Source organism: Prionailurus bengalensis, chromosome B2 (genome assembly GCF_016509475.1).
Source record: "Prionailurus bengalensis isolate Pbe53 chromosome B2, Fcat_Pben_1.1_paternal_pri, whole genome shotgun sequence".
Classification (NCBI taxonomy): Eukaryota; Metazoa; Chordata; class Mammalia; order Carnivora; family Felidae; genus Prionailurus; species Prionailurus bengalensis.
In genome coordinates this window covers 98,860,999-98,886,823 of record NC_057349.1, presented here as the reverse complement: position 1 = coordinate 98,886,823, position 25,825 = coordinate 98,860,999, and the positions used below count along the sequence as shown (strand labels likewise).

The 25,825-nt window shown below is 38.5% G+C and overlaps 1 protein-coding gene across 2 annotated transcripts in view; it reads right to left on the bottom strand.

Moving 5' to 3' along the window:
- FIG4 (FIG4 phosphoinositide 5-phosphatase) overlaps window positions 1–25,825 on the bottom strand; it is a 135,346-nt gene that overhangs the window by 42,655 nt on the left and 66,866 nt on the right. For both annotated transcript variants that reach the window (XM_043592095.1, XM_043592096.1), the window contains exons 16-21: window positions 21,799–21,937; window positions 13,221–13,279; window positions 11,871–12,018; window positions 8,268–8,351; window positions 6,334–6,529; window positions 3,968–4,050 (exon numbers count right to left, since the gene is read on the bottom strand). In XM_043592095.1, the coding sequence (XP_043448030.1) occupies window positions 3,968–4,050; window positions 6,334–6,529; window positions 8,268–8,351; window positions 11,871–12,018; window positions 13,221–13,279; window positions 21,799–21,937 (709 nt within the window). The remainder of the gene's footprint in view (window positions 1–3,967; window positions 4,051–6,333; window positions 6,530–8,267; window positions 8,352–11,870; window positions 12,019–13,220; window positions 13,280–21,798; window positions 21,938–25,825) is intronic.

The window sequence follows — 25,825 nt, the reverse complement described above, 5'->3', positions numbered from 1 at the left end:
GGGACACTGTTGAAAACCTAGCATGTGGATTCTGTTTCCACAGGACCACAAGAATCCCCAAGTGTACTCCAGCCCCTCTTAAGATACTTTGAACTGTGAAGGAAGGGACTGAGGAGACCACCTGCTGAGCCTCACTGCCACACCACCCCTCCTTAGAGGAGACTGGAACAGCACTAATCCAGGCTTGAAGCTAAGAGTCACAGGGAAGTGCCCCCAGCCAGCTCCATAGGATAGGAGGCTACCTAGCAATGGGCCAATGGGCTGATGGGTCAAGGACCACCTACTATTTCTCAAGTGCACACCTGTCCTAGTGTGATCTGTGCTACATGCCTTCATGTTCCCCTCAGGGACATGGCTTGTAGTTTTGTTCTAATGTGCCCCTGGAAGGTTAGGGCACATGATGAAAGGGCTTCCCACTTTTCTACTGTTTAAAAGATTTTCTTTTAGGGCCCCTGGGTGGCACAGTGGGTTGAGTGTCTGACTCTTTATTTCGTCATGATTTCAGGATCGTGGGATCAAGCCCTGAATCGGGCTCCACACTGAGCATAGAGCCTGCTTGAGAGTCTCTCTCTCTCCCTCTGCCCCTCTTCCCTGCTTGCACTCTCTCAAAAAAAAATATATATCATATAAATTTTTTTCTGATTATTGATACTTTTACAATTAAATTTTTATTAGCTTTTTTTGAAGGTCAAGAAAAGTACTGCAGAACTAACAATTACGAACTAAATCATTACATGCTACTGGAAAACTTTTAAATAACTTACTTTTATCTTCAGCAAGTAAAGATTTTTGATTCATTTTGGGGGAAGAATGTCACATGATACCTGTTATTTGTACAGAACTTTAACCTTACCTAATCATGTACACAATCACTGTCAGAATTTGTTTTTAAAAAGATTTGGCTCCCTCAAAACATAAGAGACTCTTAAAAACTGAGAACAAACTGAGGGTTGATGGGGGGTGGGAGGGAGGGGAAAGTGGGTGATGGGCATTGAGGAGGGCACCTGTTGGGATGAGCACTGGGTGTTGTATGGAAACCAGTTTGACAATAAATTTCATAATAAAAAACAAACAAAAAAAACCAACACAAAACAAAAACAAAAGCAAAGAAACAAAAGATTTGGCACGGGCCTGAGGCTTGGGGAGGCAAGCAGAAAACTTCCAGGCCTGGTTAAGATAACACACCAAAGATATCAGAAAGCTGAGGGCAAAGGAAGGCATAGAGAACAGGGCTAAGCAATTAGAACAAAACTATAAAACCAAGAAATCTTCAGGAGTTTGAAGGTGGTTGAGACCAAATGTAGGAAAAACAGGCAGGAGAGCAGGAAGCTAGAAGACAGGCTGTTGGCTCCAGTTCCAGCTGCCTCCCCCCCTTCCCCACACTGTTCTGTGGTTGCCCAGATGGGAGCTGTGACAGGCAGGCCAGGCCAGAGCACTGTCTTTACATGCACAGTCTCTGGTGGATACTAGCCCACTGGTTGCAGAACTGCAGTGGGAGAAGGCAGAACTTTTTTAGGCCAATTTAGGCAAGAACTACATGGGCTCTCGCCCTGCCCTTGAAGCTCTGCCATCTGGATCAGAGGAGGCATTAACAGACCCCAGAGCCCCTGACAGAAAGAATGAAATCTTGCCATTTGCAACATCGTGGATGGAAATAGAGTGTATTATGTTTAGCGAAATAAGTCCGTCAGAGGAAGATAAATATCATATGATTTCACTCATATGTGGAATTTAAGAAACAAAACAGATGAACATAGGGGAAGGGGAGGAAAAATAAGATAAAACAGAGAGGGAGGCAAGCCATAAGAGACTCTTAAATACAGAGAACAAACTTATGGTTGCTGGAGGGGAGGGGAGTGGAGGGATGGGCTAAATGGGCAATGGGCATTAAGGAGGGCACTTGCTGGGATGAGCACTGGGTATTATATGTAAGTGATAAATCACTATATTCTATTTCTGAAACCAATAATAATAATAATAATAATAATAATAATAATAATAACAATAGAGACACCCAAAACCTGGCTGGGGCAAAAAGTTCCTGAACATCCTTGGCCACCACCCCCCAGATACTGATGGAGGGAGGCTTCCTCTGCCATAGCAATGCCCACAACAGACAGAGATGGAAGATGCCCATGCCCCCAGTAGGGGCAGTCTGCCCACGATCAAGGGTTACTCATACAGAGGGGAAGAGATGACCAGACCTCTGTTTCTCCCCTTCCCCCTAGGTCTACATCATAAGCAGGGGCAGTTGATATTATCAAGAAAATAAAGAGGGCTACACAGTCTAAAATCACAGATACCCACAAAGCACAGGGAAGATCTCCTGAATAAGTCATTGAGTGGCACTTTCCATGCTGTTAGCTTCTAAAGAGGGATAATAATATCTTCTCAGCCTACTACAGAGTTGTCTAACGAACAATAAAACACTGCAAAGTGTTACACAAATCAAAGGAGGAGATGTTGATCTTCAGGATATCAAACACAGAATCTTATTCCAGGACATGGATTCCTTCCTCCCCTGCAGTAATCCTTTCCCTATGGGCCTACCCTTGTGCCCTTCTTAGACTGTTTCCCAGGAATACTATGGCTGAACAGGGTTGTATCTCACTCCCAGAGAAAGGAGGACGAAAAGTGGGCTTCAGAGGCAGTCTGCGCTACAAAGGCTCCAAGCAAAAGTCACACCTGAAGCACGAGACACTTTCTTTTTTGCTCAATTAATGTGAGCCATAAGTTCAGTCCCTGACACTCATACTGTCTGCAGTAAGCAAAGTCATATTATGCAGTCACGAACCCCAGATAATTCATTCTTCCAGACCATGTTGCTTATAAAGGCTCACTTCATATGCTGGAATTCACCTATGTTGTAGGGACAGCTGTGATGGATAAGGGACTGTGCACCTGTGTGTCCAGGGCTGAGAAGAGTGTGGCTGAATTCTGAATGGCTAAGTTGGCTTCTGTCAAGATGGTAATGCAGAGTCGTACCAGTGCTTTTGTAGTTAAGAAATGCTGTGCATTCTTATGTTTCACATATTATGTAGCTGATCTTACTGGTTTATATTTTATATTTTACATATTATATAGCCAATCTTACTAGTTTGAAGTAAAAAGCTGTCAGTTTCCAGTTTTATGGATTCAGCAAATGAAATACTCTCCTTAAAAAAGAATGGAAAGCTGGGGTGCCTGTATAGCTTAGTCGGTTAAGCGTCTGACTCTTGATTTCAGTTCAGGTCATGATCTCAGGGTTTGTGATGACTCTTTCAGCTTAGTCTGCCTAAAAAAGGTCTAGAACATTCTGACTTGACACCCTTATATCACCACTTCCTTCTTCCTCCTCAGCCACCACTCCCACCAGCACTCTAGAGCTAACGCAAATGCAAGATCCACAATCGTCAATATCCTAGGTTCATTTTCTAAGAAGGACCTGATCTTGGGACTTTGCTAATGCAAGAATAGAGAAATGTATGTGCACTTCAGTTTGCAGCTTATATATGGGCAGTGAAAATGCATGGACACGTCGTAAATTTTTATCATTTAGGGCACTGAGAGTCTCAGGCAGTAGTAGGTCCTTTAACTCCAAATAGAAACCAGTGTTTCAGAATTTGACCTCCTAAACACTACATTGCAAGTGGAATTCATTTCCTTCTGTATTACCAATTTCACTTTTTTTTAATGTTTATTTATTTGTTTTTGAGAGAGAGAGAGACAGAGAGACAGAGTGTGAGTCAGGGAGGGGAAGAGAGAGAGGGAGGCACAGAATCTGAAGCAGGCTCCAGGCTCTGAGCCATCAGCACACAGCCTGATGCGGAACTCGAACTCATGAACTGCGAGGTAGTGACCTGAGCTGAAGTCAGACGCTCAACTGACTGAGCCACCCACCAATTTCATTTATTAGAAGTTAGACTAGATATGTTATTGTAATAATACATTTGCATATTTTCTTAATTTCTACATGAAAGTAGTTTACCTTGAATAAATGGAGAGATCTTCTTCTGAGAGACCATCTGAGAGGTTAATTCCATATACTTCTTTCATGGGCTGGACCACATTCTGGGGTTAAAAATGACAAGGAACAAGGCAGAATTTTTAGACATCTAGCATAATAATTATTTCCAAAGGTAAAGAAAATGAACCTGTGAGATTTTCCACAAAAGTAATCACAGTATTTCTTCAATCTATTCATTAAACTTCTCAGTTAATGGTTTTTTAAAAATCTGATTTCAGTTCACTAAAAATAACTTTGTTTTAGGGTCAAAAGCTATTAAATAATTACTAGTTTCTTTGGTATAATGCAGGAATTAGAAAACTTTTTCTGCAAAGGGCCAGATGGTAAATATTTTAGGTTCTTTGGGTCATGGCAGTCTGCTGCAACTACCCAATTCTGCTGCACAGTACAAAGGCCGCCAGACACAACATGCAAACAAACACACGTGGCTGGGTTCCAATCAAACTTTATTCACAAAAACAGGCAGTACACTGGATTTTGACAGTTGGCTGTAGTTTGCCAACTCCCGGAATAATGAATTCAGTTCTTATCACACTTTATTTGCCGTATCTATCTCTACGACTTTTGGCTATTTTTGGAAATTGCATGTCCCTAAAGCTAGATTTGGTTCTTTTGTAGTTTACTTTCCCTTATGTTCCCTTGTATTGGTAATGTCAAATTGAGCAGGTGAATTTCCCACTAGGGCTAGGCAAAGATTGTGAGGCTCAGGTCCAAACCCTACATTCCAGCAATGTGCTGAGTGAGGAAATGAATGGACCTCAAGTGGATGTGCTGCTCAAAATGAGACCAGATTCTCTTAAAAAATTCTGAAGTGATAAGAAATTTGCTGTTATACATGGGAGCAAAAATACCGGTTTCACAATGAAACCATTTCAATAACATCTATGCTAAATGTATTCATCCCTTAATTACCAAAATGTGAGACCTGAACGCATAAAACTCCTAAAAGAAAACACAGGCAGTAATCTCTTCGGCATCAGCCTTAGCAACATATTTATGGATAGGTCCCCTCAGACAAGAGAAACAAAAGCAGAAATAGACTATTGGGACTCCACCAAAATAAAAACCTTTTGCACAGCAAAGGAAACCATCAACAAAATGAAAAGGCAACTTGCTGAATAAGAGAAGATATATCCAACAACAGGTTAATATCCAAAATATGTAAAGAACATCTACAACACCCAAAAAACAAACGAGTCAATTAAAAGATGAGCAGAGGACCTTAATAAACATTCTTCTAAAGAAGACATCCAGATGGCCAACAGACACATGAAAAGATGCTCAACGTCACTCATCACTCAGCATCAGGGAAATGCATACCTAAACCATAATATCACCTCACACCAGTCAGAATGGCTAGTAACAAAAAGACAAGAAATAACAAGTGTTGGTGAGGATGTGGAGAAAAGGGAACCATCATACCCTGCTGGTGGGAACGTAAATTGTACAGTATGGAGTTCCTCAAAAAATCAAAAATAGAAATGCCATATGATACAGTAATTCCACTACTGAATATTTACCTAATAAAAACCCCAAAACAATTCAAATTCAAAAGATATATATGCACTCTTATGTTTACTGCAGTAGTATTTACAATAGCCAAGACAGGAAGCAACCTAAGTGTCCATCAATAGATATATGGATATGAAAGATGAAGTATGTATTTGTATGTATGTATACACACACACACACACACACACACACACACACAGTGGAATATCAGAATGAGATTTCTGGCATTTTCAACAAAATGGATGGATTTCAAGGATATTATACAAAGTGAAATATGTCAGACAGAGAAAGAGAAATAACATATGATTTCACTTATATGTGGAATCTAACGAACAAGTAAACAGAAACAGACTCATAAATACAGAAAAAAAAAACTGGACCTTGCCAGAGGAGAAGGTGTAGGGGCAAGAGTAATAGAAATACATGAGAAATAGTAAAGGAGATTAAGGGATACAAACTTCCAGTTATAAAACAAATAACTCACAGAGATGAAAAGTACAGCACAGGGAATACAGTCAATAATATTGTCGTATGGTTACAGATGGTGACTACACTTACCATGGTGAACACTGCATAATGTACAGAATTGTGAAATCATTATATTGTATACCTAAAGTTAATAAACATTGTATGTCAACTATACTTCAATAATAACAAAAAAAAAATATTCATCTCTGGAAGTGCCTCAAACACCACATATTAGAATGGTGTGCATGTGGCCTTTTCTGACTCTAAGTCTTTTAACAGAAAGTAGAATTTTAGAGATCATTCTCTAGAGCCTAATGCCAGACCACAAAAGCTCATCTCTTGCACACCTCAGTCACTTTGGTACTGTCTCCCGTGTCGGTCATCTTCACTGGAGTGGAGCGCTGAGACACAGAGCCCTCTTCTTCCCGGTCGGTCCCAGAGTCATCCTCAGAGCTGCTGGACACAGCCTCCTCGCTGGGGGGTGGCGGGGCACTGGCTGCTGTTTTCCGCTGTAACACAGCTTCTTCTCTATTGCTTTTGTTCCTTTAAAAAGATGAATATTGACATAAAGCATCTTTAAATCGATCCTTTGACACTCACTATGCATGACTGTCCAAAATCCTAGTGCTAGAGAAACACAAGAAAATGGCTGTGAAAAACCAGTTTTTGGATTCAAGTTGTGATTAAGAGAAAACCTTAGCATTTTACCACGTACATGTACTGACCTTCTATGAAGTTAAGCCCTGTTATAAATTCAGAAAATAAACCAGTAAGTGGGTGTAAACCAGTGCAGAAAAGTCTTCTCACCACTTGGTTACTGTGCCTTCCTTTGGTAACTGAAACCAACACTTTCAAAATTTGTGGTACAATAATAGAAAACCATAAGTTTGGGATATTAGTAATGTTATCTGTAACCTGTAAAAGCTTCAAGAAAAGGTCAATAGCCAAATCCATGTAAATTTCCTTCCCTTATATGATTTTTATCAATCATAGCACCAGCCGATGATTTGTACCATAGTAATGAGCAACTGATGAACACAAACTAAATTTTAGTCTTTGTATTGTTAGTAAATAACTATATTTGCTAGACATTCCTTCTAATAGTAGGAGTAGATGAAAAAAAAACCCCAAAAAACTCAGAATTATGAAAGTATTTACTTTCAGTTCCAAACATGAGAGTGGTAAGAATACTATTTTTTTTAACTCAGATAACATTTTATTGTAATATTTTTGGCTTTAATGAAAAATACTTAATATTTCACTCTTCAAAAAATACTCTACAAAAGACTTAAAATATCGTAATATTTGGAAATGTTTTAGGAAAAGAAAAGGAAATACTATCTGACCATGGGTTACATGTTATAGAAAATAAACTAGTTTCTGACTTTCTGCCAAGTAAAAATTAAAAGTCAATGGTATTTCTGTGCTATGCAGTAATGTAGCTGGTCATTTATGTATTTGTTCCAGGAACTTCTTGAATTCTGACTCCTGAGGACATTTCTTTTAAATTCCTTAGTTTCTGGTCTAAGGCTTAGCATACAGCAATTTAAGACCACATATTTAAGCCACAGAAATGGCCTATCAGGAAGTAGTAATATATATCCCACTGCATAAACCACACGTAGCTAAAATCCAACCAGGATCCCATTCACACTCCCAAATACAATTAGGACTCAGTACCTACAGTCTGGCCAGGGTTTCTGGTCAGAGTCTAGAAAAAATCTTATCACTGGGGTTATTCAGGTCAGTGGCAGTAGTAACAGATTCTTATGCTAGAACACATCACATTTCACTCCAGTTTCTAAGCATGAAGATGTAAATAAATAGTCTTCCCCAGAACAATGGTACAGTAATACACAGAATATGTATTAATTTCTCTACCTGAACATATTTGCTTTAATGGTTCCTTGGGATGCCAACAAAAATACAAGAAAACGAATAGAAATTTTTTACCTAAGTATTTTATGTCGTGGGAAACAGAGGACACTGAGTTATTTATAGGATGTAACACATAATATCTGTTACCTGTGCCTATGCCACCTGTGATATTCCTAATTTAAAATAATAAAATGCACCATGTTGCTGAAACTCCTACAAATTCTTTAATGTTGAATTCTTTAGTAATCCCAGTGCTATGAATAAACCACCTGTAGAGATGCAATAAATGGAATGTGCTCCAAACGATGAGACTTGAAGTTATTCTTTTTGGTGTAAATTATACTGCAAGTGCCATATTATTTTACATAAATCTTTAAAATTTCATTCTATATGCAAATCTTACCCCAATACTGATTTTCCTGTTTCATCTGGTTTACGCACTGTAAATGGACTTGGATCAATGCCAACGGTCTTAGGCATAAAGTCACTGGAGAGAGGGGAAAGAAATTCCATATGAATCACTGTCCATCCTGGTTTCCATTCAATTCACATTCTTACACTATTCCTTCTTAGCCCTCAGAGCTACATATATTCTGAGCCAAATGTTCAGGGGAGCTCAGGTGATCAAAAGGCCATAAAATCCCATGAATTAATGGCACCAGGTAACTTCAATGTTATCAGTCTTCACTCTGAATTTTCTTCATGACTATGGGACCCAATGGTTTTGAATTTAAGATTTTTCTCTACTGGAACAGAGTTGATATCTAAATTACTGCTAAGATGTATACACTTTGTTTATACATCACAATTACTTTTGAGGTAAAATTAAACTCATAAAAACCCATGGCAAAACACTAAGCCGCTCAGTTTTATGGACAATGTTTTTATTACACTATACCACCTAGGGATGCCGACATAATGTTCAAAACCACAGCAGTATCCATTCAAGTATCAGCATCTACCTCATTAGGCTGGGGTTAATTCATGAAAACACTATTGGAACACTTGAAATACAAACTTTTTGTTCACCACATCCTAAGATAAGCTGAAGCTACTCTGGCACTGTGCAAGGCCTACCTCACCATTACTGCTGAAACCAGACCAAACTCCTCAGAGAAGCCAAAAAGGCAAGAGGTGCATGATTCATGCTGATGAGACTTAGGGCTCCAGCAAGGATTCTGCTCCAAGTGCAGCCATTACATTTTTGGAAGGAAAACAAAATAATATTGAATTTGACCCAAAATGCCTATTTGACAGTTTGTAAATATTGTTTTAAATATATAAGTGGTTTAGGAGCACCTGGGTGGCTCAGTCAGTTAAGTATCTGACTCTGGATTTTGGCTCAGGTCATGATCTCATGCTTCATGAGATTGAGCTCTGCGTCGGGCTCTGCACTTCTAGAACGGAGCCTGCTTGCGATTCTCTCTCTCTCTCTCTCTCTCTCTCTCTCTCTCTGTCTCCCTCCCTGGCTCATGTGTGCGCAGGTACAGACACACACACTCTCTCTCTCAAAATAAATCAATAAACATTTGAAAAAAAATGTAAGTGGTTTAGGGCCACCTGGGTGGCTCAGTCAGTTAAGTGTCCAACTCTTGATCTTGGCTCCAATCACGATCTCACAGTCGTGAGACTGAGTCCCATGCCGGGCTCTGCACTGACAGTGTGGAGCCAGCTTGGGATTCCCTCTCTCCCTCTCTCTCTGCCCCCCCTCCCCAGAGCACTCTCTCTCTCTCAATAAATAAACATTTTTTAAAAATTGTAAGTGGTTTAATTTTTCTTTATTTTTGAACATATATAGTCGATCCTCATTATTTGTGGACTCCTTATTTGAGAATTTGCTTGCTGACTAAAGTTTATTCATAACCCCAAAACCAATACTCAGAGCTTTTGTGATCACTTGTGGACATGTGCATGCCCAGAACAGTGGAAAATTAGAGTAACCCAATGCTCACGTTCCCAGCTGATGGAGAACAAGGCAGCACTCTGCCTTGTTTATAGCTGTCATGCTATAAACAAGTGTCCTTTTTACAGTCTATGTACTGCCATGTTTTGCACCTTTTTGTGCTGTTTGGTGGTGACCTTGTTGTCTCAAATGGCCCCAAGCATAGTGCTGAAGCTCTCTAGTGTTTCTAAGCACAAGAAAGCTGTGTGTTGGAAAGAAAATACGTGTGTTGGAGAAGCTTTGTTCAGGTAGGAGTTATAGTGCTCTTTGCTGTGAGTTCAATGTTAATGAATCAACAATATATCTTAAGTAAGGCATCTTTAAACAGAAACATACAACATGGTTATGTATTGATTGGTTAATGAAAATGTTGTGACCAGAGGCTTGCCAGGAACCTAAACCTGAATTGCAATGATTCAGTATTCTTTAATTCAGTTATTACAGGACCTTTATAGAACATAACTCATGCAAGTAAATAATCAACTATACAATATATACACATATGCATAACATCATTCATCCTTTGCTGAGTTGAAATATTCTGGAAATGACAATGACCTCACAGTTAAAACTTCTAAACTTTTAATAAGTTTCACTCAGAATCAACCAAGTAAATATTCTCAACTTTCCATCTGAAACTAAAGCAAAATATGGAGTGGTTTCTAGGAAACAAAACCACAGGATATGTTTCTACATGTACATTAAGTCTAAGCATACATATATCACATTGGAAGGAAATGTAAAATACACAAATGTAAACTTTATTACAAAAAATGATAATCAAGAAGTTATTTGCTTTGCCTAATTTTCTTACTCAAGTCCCATCACTTTTCTTAAATTTTTTTTTCAATGTTTTTTATTTATTTTGGGACAGAGAGAGACAGAGCATGAACGGGGGAGGGGCAGAGAGAGAGGGAGACACAGAATCAGAAACAGGCTCCAGGCTCCGAGCCATCAGCCCAGAGCCTGACACGGGGCTCGAACTCACGGACCGCAAGATCATGACCTGGCTGAAGTCAGACGCTTAACCGACTGCGCCACCCAGGCGCCCCAGGTCCCATCACTTTTCTTTTCTTTTTTTTTTTTTTAATTTTTTTTTTCAACGTTTATTTATTTTTGGGACAGAGAGAGACAGAGCATGAACAGGGGGGGGGCAGAGAGAGAGTGAGACACAGAATCGGAAGCAGGCTCCAGGCTCTGAGCCATCAGCCCAGAGCCTGACACGGGGCTCGAACTCACGGACCGCGAGATCGTGACCTGGCTGAAGTCGGACGCTTAACCGACTGCGCCACCCAGGCGCCCCCCATCACTTTTCTAAAGATCCCACAAAACTCTAACAGAGACACAGAAAAATGAAGTATATTCAAAAGTGACATACCAAGATGAAGAGTCTGAAAACAATGTCATGTGAATTATGAAAAGAATGAAGGATATTTACCCTAAAAAAATTAATACTGCTTCTTCAAATATCTGGAGGGCTGTCATACAGAAGAGGAACTAGACTTGTCCTATTCCTAATAAGAATAATAAAATAATGATAGCCACCATTTATTAGTCACCCACCTAGGTTGGTCACTCCATTAAGGCATTTGGCATGTATGTGTATATATGTGTGATACACATGCCCCTATCTACATAAAAGAAGAAGCTGAGACTCAGATAAGTTGGATAATTTTCTCAAGGTCACACAGGTAGGCAGTGGCTGATCTACAATTCACATACTTGCTTTTCTAGTACCAAAGACTATGCTTTATTCTACTAATTTATGCTGGCTCTCAGTTTCTGTTCAATTTTAAAAAGTGAGTTTACTCCAAATGACAAGCTAGGACCAATGGGAGGCAGATTTCAACCTACTAAAGGGAAGAAATTAACTCCAGTTATCTAACACTAGAAGGGACTATCTCCTAAAGTAGTGGGCTACTCATCACAGGGGGTATTCAGAGGCTGTACAATCCCTGCTAGCATCCTTGCAGAATGGACTTATGGCAAAGCAAGGCTTATCCATATAAACTAGGAAAACTAAAGTTCCCAAATCTTTACAGTATCAGAGCACTCACAACATACCGTGCTGAACTTGTCATAGCCAAGCAAAAGGTATCATCAAAACTACTCAGTTCGTATGGTCGAAAGAACTCGTTGTGGATGTCAATCTCTTCTTCATATTTGTGGAATTTCTTCACTATCAACTTCTTTAAGTTCGCGGCACAGATAACTAAGAGAGATATGCCTGTTACTCTTAAAGTCTTTAGATTACATCTAGCCAACGAGGTTCAGCTCCGGCCTCTAGCACTCAGACACTTGACAAAGAGATGAGCTATGTGCACAGAATATACAGTGCAGAGCCGAGTGTGATAAGCTCCAAGGGGGCAGGAAGGCCTCTGGAAGGGTGGGAGCAGGGAGTTATTTCAGAAATCAAACAACTCAGCTCTTTTAATTCTGTTTTGCTTTGAAATAAATATCCTCTGCCTTCTAGATATAAATTGTGCAGCTATTTCACTAAATTTTCCTTCATATTTATATTTCAAATCTTGTTTAAGGCCAAGGTTAGACTGCTATAGTTCTTTCCTTTCTTCTGGAACAACAAATCTTCTTAGCAATAGGAATTATGATTTTTCCCAGAATTTCAAGGTTACAAATACTTTTTAAAAATTAATTAATAATTTATTAAAAGCTAAAAATCATTTGCAATCTTCTTAGTTCATGGCCTTTACTATCAAAGTTGGAATGCCTAACCATGACTAGATGGAATCCTCAACTGGAATGTTCCAGACTGGCAGTCAGTCTTACCTACTGCCTTTTCACAACTGAGAAATCTGGCTTGTTCAAGGTCAGAGGAATCAGTAACAGAATGAGGGCTACACTCTATTTAAAACTGGGAAATTATTTCAATTTGGAAACATCATTTGAATGTATTGTACATTTGAGGTTATTCATTTAATAAAAAAAATTTCTTGCCTTTCTGACAAATATACGAAATGAAATTTAAACTTTAGTGACTAAAATGTAATTTTATATACATATCTGTATATTTTTTCACTGTTTAGACACAGGAAAAGTTTTTATTTTTCCTTATGAATGGGTCTTAACTTCCTTCCCATTACCCCCAAGTATTTAGAAACATAATAAGTACTAGTTTAAAATGGTAAACTAATATATTATATCCATTAAACATTTAAGGAACATACTTAACAACTGTAAAACACAATAAAAGAAATATAACACAATCCCTGGAAGTCATCTAAGATGTTAACAATCCCCTATAATAACAGCAACATAAAACTGAGTAGTCATTAATTTCTTTTTAATGAAATATTATATGCAAATAATGTAATGCTTCAAGTTCATTTAGAAATATTTCCAGAATACGTTGGTATAAAAACTATATAAAAACTAAAAGAGAAACAGTGTACCTACCTTCATCATAAGGCAGTGGTAAATGTTTTATTACCTCTGGTGTCCACCAGTAAGTGTAACTATAAAATTAAAAAAAAAAAATTAAAGAATAAGGTGAACCAATTGTAAATACTGGTTTTCTACAATTCATTGGATAAAAGGGGTTGAAGTTCTATAGTAAGATGCTGCCTCCTACTTTAAGGTTAGTTTTTGTTTTTTTTTTTTCTTTTTAAAACATGTTTGTAAAGCTTGGGGCATAGTAGGTCTCCAACATGGCTACTACTTTCCCAAACTTCTTATTTCAGCTATGTCATTGATGTACAAAAATTCCATAAACACATCTGAGAGTCAAGTGCTCTGATGTTACTTAATTACTGTTAGCTAAAAAAGATTTGGGTATACCAAGCCAGACTCTCGGAGCTGCTGTTTACTTCTCCCCAGATTGTTGCCCGCATTACTCTGCAAGCCAGCGAGCAGCAGGACCTTGACCCAAGTTCTACGGCCAAGACTCTTACACATGGTTATCTGAGAATTAGATTACTTCTTCCACTCTGCTCTGCATGTATGGGTCTGTGTATAGTTAATTGCAATAGTTAACCAAAATCATTAAGTGAATGGACAGTCCTGAAGAACAAGTTCCCGTAGAAAACAGTATAGGCCCTGTTAATCTTTAACTATAAATATTCACTACTTGATTACAGAGGCCAGTTAGAGGAAGGTTGGGAATTTCAGTCATCTGGATTTCTGCCAGAAGACTCATCTACTGTGAGCAGAGAATCTGAAAACAACAACAACAAAACCCTGAACTGCCCTCTCTCTGAACATTGGATATGTTCTGATAATCAAATTCTGATAAATTGGGTCTTCAGGGGGAAAATGCTATATCAAAGTTCATGAGCACTAGGAAGGAGAGTAATGTGAAACAGTATATCAAAATATATTAAAAACACAGATTTTCAAAACATTTATTAAAAACAAGCCTATGACCAAAAGTGCTAAAAAGATAATTTTAAATAAATGAAAGCTTTCTAAAAATAAAATGCTGACATTATAATCTTGAATAATCCCAATTATGAAGAATAGGGGTATTTAAATGAAATAGGCAACAAAGAGAACCTTCCTAGAGATGGCAAGCAGAATATATAACCAAGGATAATGGGAAAAAGGAACACAATGCCTAATGAACTGGGGGGGGGGGGGGTGCAGAAAGTGAGATGATAACAGGAAAGGCTCTTCAAGTTTTGCTTGAGACTGAAGTTATGCTTTAGAATAGTGCTTCTCAAAATTCAGAGCATACAAAAACAGACACACAGACCAATGGAATAGAAAAGAGAACCCAGAACTGGACCCACAAATACAAGACCAACTAATCTTTGACAAAGCAGGAAAGAGTATCCAGTGGAAAATAGACAATCTCTTTAGCAAATAGGACTGGGAGAACTGGACAGCAACATGCAGAAGAATGAAACTAGACCACTTTCTTACACCATACACAAAAATAAACTCAAAATGGATGAAGGGACCTGAATGTGAGACAGGAAATCATCAAAATTCTACGGGAGAAAGCAGGCAACAACTTCTCTGACCTCAGTCGCAGCAATTTCTTACTTGACACATCTCCAAAGGTAAGAGAATTAAAAGCAAAAATGAACTATTGGGATCTCATCAAGATAAAAAGCTTCTGCACTGCAAAGGAGACAATCAACAAAACTAAAAGGCAACCAATGGAATGGGAAGAGATATTTGCAAATGACATATCAGATAAAGGGCTAGTATCCAAAATCTATAAAGAAGTCACCAAACTCCACACCCGAAAAACAAATAATCCAGTGAAGAAATGGGCAGAAGACATGAATAGATACTTTTCTAAAGAAGACATCCAGATGACCAACAGACACATGAAAAGATGCTCAATGTCAATCTTCATCAGGGAAATACAAATCAAAGCCACAATGAGATACCACCTCACACTAGTCAGAGTGGCTAAAATGAACAAATCAGGAGACTACAGATACTGGCGAGAATGTGGAGAAACGGGAACCCTCTTGCACTGTGGGAATGCAAACTGGTGCAGCTCCTCAGGAAAACAGTGTGGAGATTCCTCAAAAAATTAAAAATAGAACTACCCTATGACCCAGCAATAGCACTGCTAGGAATTTACCAAGGGGATACAGGAGTGCTGATGCACAGGGGCACATGTATCCGAATATTTATAGCAGCGCTTTCAACAATAGCCAAATGATAGAAAGAGCCTAAATGTCCATCAATTGATGAATGGATAAAGATGTAGTTTATATATACAATGGAATACTACTTGGCAATGAGAAAGAATGGAATCCTGCCATTTGCAGCAACGTGGATGGAACTGGAGGGTATTATGCTAAGTGAAATAAGCCAGGCAGAGAAAGACAGATACCATATGTTTTCACTCATATGCAGATCCTGAGAAACTTAACAGAAGACCATGGGGGAGTGGAAGGGGGAAAAAAAAAGTTACAGAGAGGGAGGGAGGCGAACTGTAACAGACTCTTAAATATAGAGAACAAACTGAGGGTTCATGGGGGTGGGAAAGAGGAGAAAGTGGATGATGGGCATTGAGGAGAGCACTTGTTGGGATGAGCACTGGGTGTTGTATGGAAGCCAATTTGATAATAAATTATATAAAAAAAAAACAAAAATAAAAATAAAAAAAAAATCAGTGCACACAGGAACACTTAAGGAGATTCTGTTAAAAGACAGATTCTGATTCAGTAGGCAGTGCCTGAGATTCTCCATTGATGACAAATTCCCAGTGATTCCTCGGGCTGCTTTTTGAATAGCAAGGTTTTTGAACATGAAAAGAACAAAAAAGAGTTATGCCTGCTGCTTGCAGATAATTCACATTTATTTTCAACATTTAGTAAGCACCTACTGTGTCAAACACCATTCTGTGTCTTTGAAATGCCACGTTGAAAATAATGACAGAGAAAAGTAAAGCTACTTAATTCCAGCATTGTTTCTATCTTCAACAGACATGGTAAGTTTCATGCTGGAAAGAGAAAAACGAGAGAAGAGAGAAGCATGTATAGCCCAAGAGACGGAAGGAAGCAGTGGAGCATCGCTTAAGAGCATTCAAGTGTCCTGGTCTATAGATGGGATCAATAATCTTTTCAAGAAGAGTGAAGAACGGAACTTATACTAAAAATGAGCAAATGTAGTCTTGATGCTCAAAATGAGAGGGTAATAGATTACAAATACTATACATCAAAGAATGTGATGTCAATTTCAGCAAGATAACAGAATCAAGTATTAAACAGAGATGTGAATAACCTAAAAGGATAAAAAGATAACTTCTATCCTTAGACTGTAATCACTTAATCTTCACAGAGGAGGAAAATAAAGAAGGTATCAGCTAGTATATAAGAAATTGCCTAAAGAATGATGCTCACAATTAGCTTATCTAAGATAAAGCAGTAAACATTATAAAGAATATGTTTAAACTCAGAACATACCACGTGGAGGAAAAGAATTAAGAGACAGTCCTGTTTTAGCAACTTGAAACAGGCCATAGATTTTTTTCTGAATATTATTAAACTGTAATTCCCTAAGCAAGATAAAAATAACTTAATACTTTTGAAAAGTATTTTGGATTTTGGAAAGTCCAGCTCCTCTAGGTAGGTCTCAGCACAGAAGCCCATGAGAAACACCTGCCCCAGGGAAGAAGAGCTGACACAAATGGAAGATGAGAGCATCTGAGAGGACTCAGCCCAGGACAGGGAGGATCTCTGGTGGAGGTTACCTCCACCTCCAAGTACATTTACTCAGAGGAAGAGTCCTGCAGCAAGGTAGAACCTGCTTTGGGACCAGGGATCAGAAGACAGGAGACTGCAAGTTGGTGCCACTTCTTCCTTTGCATAAAATACCTAATATGCCAGTTGCTCTGCTCTTTTTCAGTCCCTAGAATTGAGTACTCAATTCCACAGGCTCACATAGGAAGGTGAGGGGGACTAAAAAATGACTCTTTTTTAATTTCCCTAGCTAACTTGGGAGCTCTCTGAATTAATATATATATATATATATATATATATATATATATATATATAGACTTCAGCAAAGCAATCAATCTTTGTGAACAAAATAGAGAAATGTGGGCAGGAGGACAGTACAGTTAAATGATGACAATAGATTAAGTTACAGCCATTTAAATAAGTCCTATCAAAAATCAGGTTAAGGTAGAAGGAGTTGTCTGGTGGTGCCCCATACAGCTCTGCCATCTACCTTATTCTACTCAACATTTTTCATCAAGTATTTTTATCAGGATCAAGATGGCCAGCTGATTAAATCTGAAGAAGCTACAAAGCTACAGGTAATACTTAATAAAAAGGATACACATTTAACCCCCCTTTTTGGAAGCAGGCAAAGCACAGAAGACCAAGAATGCTCAAATGAGCATACAAGAATGGTACAGATAAGGCACGGTATCAGGACATGTTAAAGACACTTGGGAGTTCTAACAGACAGGAAGCTCAGAGAATCAACATGATGGCATTGCTGAAAACAGCTAATGCAATCTTAGACTTGATAATAAACAGAGTATCCAAGACAAGAGGAGAAATGGCTCCAATGGTCCACAATATTTGGCACAAATCAGATCAAACTCTGACCATTACTGAACCCAGGTTTGGGTACCACAATTTAAAAAGAATATTGGGGCGCCTGGGTGGCTCAGTCGGTTGAGCGTCCGACTTCGGCTCAGGTCATGATCTCACAGTCTGTGAGTTTGAGCCCTGCGTCGGGCTCTGTGCTGACAGCTCAGAGCCTGGAGCCTGCTTCAGATTCTGTGTCTCCCTCTCTCTCTGCCCCTCTCCTGCTCATGCTCTGTCTCTCTCTGCCTCAAAAATAAATAAAAACATTAAAAAAAAAGAAAAAGAAAAAGAATATTGATGTTGACTGGAATCCATAAGAGGAGAGCATTCTGAATCCCAAAGAGGCTTAAAACCCAGTATGTGAGGAGCAGCAGAAGACAATGGGGTTATTTAACCTGGAGAAGAAGAGATATTGAGATGGTGTGAACTTCAGGTTTTTAAAAGACTATAAAGTGGATAGAGAAATCGTGTTCTAAAGGTCTCAGGGGGCTGAACTAGATTAGTAGGTAAAGTTACAGAGAAGCAGATCTCAGCGTGATAGGAGAAAAAACTGCCCCCTCAACCAGACACATCCCAGATAACAAACCAGGACTAGTCAAGCACAGGCCAGATGACCTCTCCTGGGAAGACACCAAGGGAGCTCACATATCAGACAGTGACTAGAGCCGGGCAATCTCTCAACTCTCAGTCAATGAAGTGATTAATGTTTAATATCTAAAAACATCTTGGTGACATGATAAACACTGATTCAATAAATAACATCTTAGATGATGTATCTCCTATTAACCTAATGCAGAACAAAGCTTCATTTAGTGGTTGTAGGCAGATCAATGAAAGTGAGCCCTTTGAATAACAGAAGTAGTTACCTCAAGAGAACCTGATTTGGATGAACTCTAGTCAGAGCTAGGTTTACTTTCCCTTCCCTTATCATTCAATAAAAATATATCGGAATAATTCATTGGTAAACACAGTGTAAAATATAGGATAGTCACCAAGTTTGGAAACACAAGCAAATACATATAAAGTGTTTATTGATATTATATTATCATAAGTGATAAAATATTATTATCTAAGTTTCCAGATTTTATGGTCATCCTGTTTGATTTTTAGTAAATGTTACAACTAGGGAATGTAATCTCCTTTAAAGAACAGTAACAGTACTAACACCTATTTGATTTATGTGCTAAGCATTTATATTACTTCATCTGATGCTCAGAAACATGTACAAGTTAGGATAGTGCTATTATCTCTATTTCACTCATAATGGCAACGGAGTCTTAGACCGGTTATGTAACTTGCCCACAATCACAGGTTTTAACTGGAGGCCATCTCTCCAGAGCCTGACAGCTTCAGAATCGTGTTTATTCTGTGTCAGACCTAGTACCATAGAGTTCTCACACATCGAACCCTCAGAATGACCCTGTGAGTTGTGCATGGTCACCTCCATTTGACAGATGAGCAGAAAGGGTTTCCAGAGTTTAAGGAAGAGGCCTAAGGTCGCACATTTGCAGAAATTCTAAATCGGCCCCACCCGACCCTGAAGTCCACACTCTCACCCAGTTGACTGCTTCCGGCTAAACTGTTCCTTTTATCTGAGAGTTATGATACTGACTTAACTGTCACCAAAATAACCAGTATAGGTGGGTGACAACAGAAAGTCCAAAATAAAACAGTGAAATTTACCTTACACACTTTGTAAGTACTGTTTTTGAGCAGTATTTACTGTTGACAACATTACCTGATTTTTGGAATTTTGACATTCTGGAGGAAAAAAAACCCAACAACACAAAAACAGGAGACCAAACCAATGGAGAGAGGCATGTTATCTACTGTGATAAAACTTTATTTTCAGTGACAGGCTTGCAGATGATTCCTGCTGAATCATCTAACTAGCTAAATATCTCAGTTAAGACACATTTCTCTCCATTCTCTCTGCAATCTCAGTTTCCTTTTTTTTTTTTAATAGAAAATGGGGATATAACAGCAGCTTCCTTTGTTGCCATAAATAAGCTCCACCACTGTCTGTCTTAGTGATCAGTTATGTAACTCGAGGTGAGCAAGTCGTTTAAGGTACACTTGTTATACACTAGCTAATTTCTGCAGCAGAAAATTGAGTGTTGGTTGTTCCCAAGTTGTATGTTAATCGCTTTAATACTGGAGGGGCCCCTGGGTGGCTCAGTCAGCGGTAAGCATCTGACTTTGGCTCAGGCCATGATCTTTCGGGTTTGTGGGTTCAAGCCCTCCGTCGGGCTATGCACTGATAGCTGGGAGCCGGGAGCCTGGAGCCTGCTTCAGATTCTGTGACTTCCTCTCTCTCTGTCTGTCACCCTCTTGTGCTCCCTCTCTCTCAAAAATAAATAAATATTTTTTAAAAAGAGCTTTAATACTTGGGGTGCCTGGTGGCTCAGTTGGTTAAGCGTCAGACTTCGGCTCAGATCATGATCTCACAGTTCGTGAGTTTGAGCCCCCCATTGGGCTCTGTGCTAACAGCTTGGAGCCTGGAGCCTGCTTCAGATTCTGTTTCTCCCTCTCTCTCTCCCCCCTCCCTGTGCTCGTGCTTTTCTATCTCTCTCTCAAAACTAAATACAACATTTAAAAAAATTTTTAAAAAAAGCTTTAATACTTGAAGGTAATATAAAATTCGGAAAATCACCCACATATACCCATAGTGAATTGCGTCACCAAGGCTAAATACAGGTATTTACACTCATCTCTCACCAAATCAACATAATTAGTTCCAAATTTTTTGTTTATCAGCAAAAATTCAGAGGCAATCATTTATTAATAGTAAATTTAATGCTTCATTTATAGGGAAAGTAAGCTCAAATAATACGTTGGTTATTCCACTAATATGCACTTACAGGAACAAATCTGAGAAACAGAAATTCTGACATATCCCTACTATTTTAAACATTCCTGAAGCAACACTGAATTTGGTAATAACTGCAACATCAGCACTTGCTAATTCACCAGTTGTTTGTGGTCTGGTCACACAGACAGACTGGCAGTGACCCCTGTAGTGTTTGGGAGGCACTGTTGTACAAAGTAAGAGCTATATTGAACCGATGCTGTAAGAGAAAGGCATGATGAGAGAACTTGATATTGTAGGCCCTTGAGCAGAATGCACAAGTCTCCAACCTCATATGTGTGAATTGTCTTGCTCATGTGGCAAAATGGACTATATTAGTACATGACGCCTCAATCACAACCACTAAACAGTCTTCTCATTAAACCCTCACAATGACTCTGTGAGGTATGTCCCATCATTTACATTTGCAGATGAGGAAAATGAGACTGGGAGAAGTTAAATAATTAATCGTAGGTCACATGATGACAGAGAGTCAACCTGACCCTGAGGCCACACCACACAGTGTCCTATCAAAACACACCAGGTAAACACTTCATTTCTTTTGAGAATATTAGTATCAATTTAACTGTCATCAAAATAACCCAAAATGGCTAATGAATCTAGAAAGCCCTGAGTAAAAGGGGTGATGAGAGTAGTATCTGTCACTAGAGTCACTATTCTGGTTTCCTGTCTTCACCAGAATCACCCAAGAGCTGGTTATGCTTCCTGAAGGGAAGAGCACTGGAACATTCGAACCCTGGAATTCCAAAGTGATGTTCACTTGAAAACCAAAGATTGACTCCCTACATGTGAGGGTTCTTCAGAGTTCCCCATCTGTAGGAAGCACTCGGAAATAATGTTGATAGTTTGCTTTAGTGGAGCTACAACTTACATTCAATGATGAAGTTCTGAAACTTTCTATCTTACGAAAAATGCAAACCACCAATTATTAATGACAAGTTCCCAAAGCTACCATCAGGACACCAACAATACTGAATTCCTCATGGCAAACATGTAGTAAGACTGACTACTTTAGCCTATGTGATTATTTCTCAAAAATGAAAGTATCTTATATTCAAAGAAACATCAAATCTGAGTTTACATAAAATACTAGGACGAAAAATACCTTCTTCTTGTTGGTAAAAGTCTCATCGTATTTTTATGATGCAAGTAAAAATCTGTTGGGAGTTCCCAGAGATGAGGTTTCCCTTCAGTGGGATGAAAAACTCCCAGGAAGAGATTAATGGAATCTTGTCTATCAGCATCTAAAAAGGAAAAATAGGCATTTCAGGAAATCCGCTACTGAGATACACAACTCAGGAGAATGTTTTCTCAGGGGGATAAAGGGTACAACTGTGATTTCATAACACATACCTTTGAAAACAACAGTATTTATACTCCAAAAGTTATACACATACCCCAAATCTAAAATAGTCACCAAGATTTTGAGCAGAATTAAAACCTTGCTTCAAAATGCTTCATGTTTGTTCCATCCCTTTCACAATATGGAGGAGACGGAACACAAACTGCTTCTTGAATTTTGAGAGACTCTTAAAAATCTTTAAGAACCGCCATAATACCAAAGTGATTTTATTTTTAGGATAAGAACATATTTTCGCTATTCGTTATTCTACCTGAAACAAATACATCTTCATTTTATTACAAAGACAAGGAGAGATGTCAGAAACAAACAAGATGGCTCAACTCCTATCCATATTCTGTTGCACAACTTTGAACAAGTTAGTTTGCACAGTTTCCACTTTTAATCCTTGAAAAGGTATCTACTCTTTCTTTAGTACTGACAACGTTTACAACATTTTCTGTCCCCCTCAGTTGTGGGCCTGGCCCATTCCCTCCTGTGTTTGATAATGAAGGCAGAGTGGGCACATAGATAACAGCCTCATTCTAACTATTCAACCACCCCCAAATTACTAACTTATGTATGCATATATATTGTGTTTCCTTCCTTTCCTAATTATATTTTGGTAAAAATGATGATAAGCATGAAAGGGTCTCATGAAACACCCTTCCCATTCTGCACTGGCGTCCTACATTCTTTCCCCTCATTTCCTTCTTTCCATTCTTGTCTCGGAGCCCTGTATATTCAAGTTTGGGGCAGGCAGCCACAATATAAATAATAACCTCTTTCTGAAAATGAGCACAGAACTAAAGACAGCCCAGTAGAAAGGGCTGCTTTTGAAACAAGATAACATTACCATAAAATCAATCTTCCAACAGCTACAGTGAACACAGATATTTCTGAAATTAGCAACACTGTTCTCATGGACTATTTGGTCATTTCGGCAAAAGCAATAAATGAAATATGGTACATCAAACATGTATTCCCGTTACTAGTATTTTGACAGGAAGTGTTCCATTAAAGCAGCATTTACCTTTCAGGCCAAAAGTAATATATAAAAGGGATGTGTTCATATGCTGAATATATTTGGATACTTTTTGCCACTTTTGAGAGAAAACAAGTATTAAATGATGCAGACATTACCGCCCCAATTTGCACCCTCTTTACACAGTACAAAAGTAAACAAGCTGCTTTTATAGTAATTACATTCTTTATGCTTCTTGAATAGCCTTGATGGCACTTAATAACTCATACTATGCAGGACCTCAAAATATCTTAATACTATCTAGAGAAGCTTTCCATTTTTCAGCTGCGTTTTCAAGGAGTCTTTCATTTTTTAAACTGGATAGTTGCTTCCTTTAATTTTTAGCAAGTATGATAAAATGTGAGATGTGAGAAACATAACCAAATAAAAGATATGTCTTCAAAGGATCATAATGAAGACTTGTTGAATGTGCTGCTGTTGCTATAACTTAAAATATATCCATGGTGTACATGGTCCCTAAGGACTCCAAGGCCGGTTTAATGAGCCTGAGGTTCTTTTCCTGCCTACTTTTGACTGCAAATAAGACAATCACCCTCAGGAAGACAGTAATACTTTGGATATGGATAAGGGCTTAAAACAGGTAGGTTCTCTGTAGTTGTAGATAACAAGAGGACAATGATTACCTATTTTTGTACTCAATCATGCTTTAAAGGAAAAAAAGAGTAATACCCCATTCAAACTCCACTCAAACAGTTAAACACTAACCAGTTTATTATGTATGTATGAAACAGATGAGGCTTGAATATAACAATCCTTTTTAATTATTTTTAATTAGCGAAAAATTATTTTGGAACTAGAATATTTATTATGCTAATACTAAATTAAGTTTGTAATGAAGTAGCCTCTGAAATCAGTAATGGAAAGGAATGTTATTCAATAAATAGCACTGTTTAATTATTGCAGGGGAGGGGCAATAAAATTAGATCCCTACTTCATACTATTTATTGAAATAAATACCAATTAAATGTGAGAAAGACAGAGATCAACACTGGAATAGAAAAAGAGAAACATGCAATTTTCGAAAGAAACAGAAATGGACAATGAACATACTAACATTCAACTTTACTAGTTATCCAACAAATATTAATTAAAACAATATATGATTTCTTACCTATTTAAGGTGGCAAACAGTTGTCAAAATGGGCACTCCCATACTCTGCTGAGGGAACATTAACTGCTCGACGGTATCCATTCTCTAAGGCAATTTGGCAACACAGATATTCCTTGCTTTCTGAAAGTTTGCATTATGCCTCTTGGCTTAGGAAAGACCTACATTAGTGCCTGTTAATGCTAACAGAAAAATCTGAAGAGGATTTTAACTTTTATGAAAATAGCTGTTACTGTACTAATGTAGGACTTTCCTAAAAGCAAAGTGGTGTAACTCAGACTTCTGGAAAGTGGGGGATACTCACTTTATGCTATTTCAGCTTACCAAAGTTTTCACAGGAACATTCTACTTTCCCTGAAATATCTATAGTCTCTGACCTGATATGCTTCTGGAACTTTCCTAACATCAAAAATATGGCAAAAAAGAGTGTATGTTTAAAAGGAAACTAAATGCAAAGTAATAGCAACTAAGTTACGATGTTTCTAAATGATAGACTGCCATAAGGCTGCTAAAAATCATGTTGTAGAAGAATATTTAAGGTCATAAAGATTATTCACATTATCTAAAAGGGCAAATGCAGAATATAAATATTACATGTATGGAAGAGTCATGTTCTCCTAAATATGAACAAGTGGCTATCTTTGGAAGGTAAAGATTATATGATTTTATTGTGAGCTATTCTGTACTTTCTATAATTACTTTCATAATTAAAAAAAAAGAACTACCATTCATTCACTCATCCAAGAACCTATATGTTCCACACTGGGGAAACAGTAATGTATAATACTTACTCTGGCTCCAGGTGGGGTTCACATTCCAATTGGCAAATAAAAATATACACAAGTAAATAATGTATAAGGTACATTCAAGGGATGTAAGTTCTATGAAGACACTGAAAGAGAGCAATATGGGAGCGAAGGGAGGGGACAGAGACACTTAGATTGGGTAGTCAGGGCAGGGGTAGAGGCTGAAATGTCTGAGGAAGTAACATTTGAACTGTAAAAATGAGAAAGAGGTGGTCACACAAAGCTCTGGGGGGTTTGTGCTCAAGCAGAACAAACAGACACAAAGGCCTGCTTGGGTAACAAATTGGGCAGCTCCGGGAATAAAGAGAAGGCCAGAGAGGGTGGAGGGCAGTGGACCAGGGAAACAGCCAAATTAGAGACAAAAGGCACCAGGTCACACAGGCCTCGTAGGTTACAGTGGAGAGTTTTATTTTATTTTAAAGAGGGAAGTGATACTGTCTGACTTCAGTTTTGAAAAGATCCTCTGGCTGCTATTTACAGCAGGGGCAGAAGCAGGGAGGCAGGAGGTGGATCAGGAGCTAAAACAGTTGTTCAGACTGCTTGCACCAGCATGGCAGCAGTCAGGATGAAACACAGCAGAAGGATTTACAATATATTCTGGAGGTTGAGATGAGAGTTGCCTAGAGATGGGGCTGGGGTGGAGGGGAGGGGGAGATAAGTAAGGAAAATAAAAGGAATCGGGGATGATTCCTAGGTTTCTGAATTGAGCAATGGGTGCTGAAGTGGAAAAACCAAGTGGAGAAACACATTTGAGTCAGTCTCAAAAATGATCACTTGAGATTCTTACTGGATACCTGTGGTAGTTAGTGCATTTTTCACAGAGCTAGAACAAAC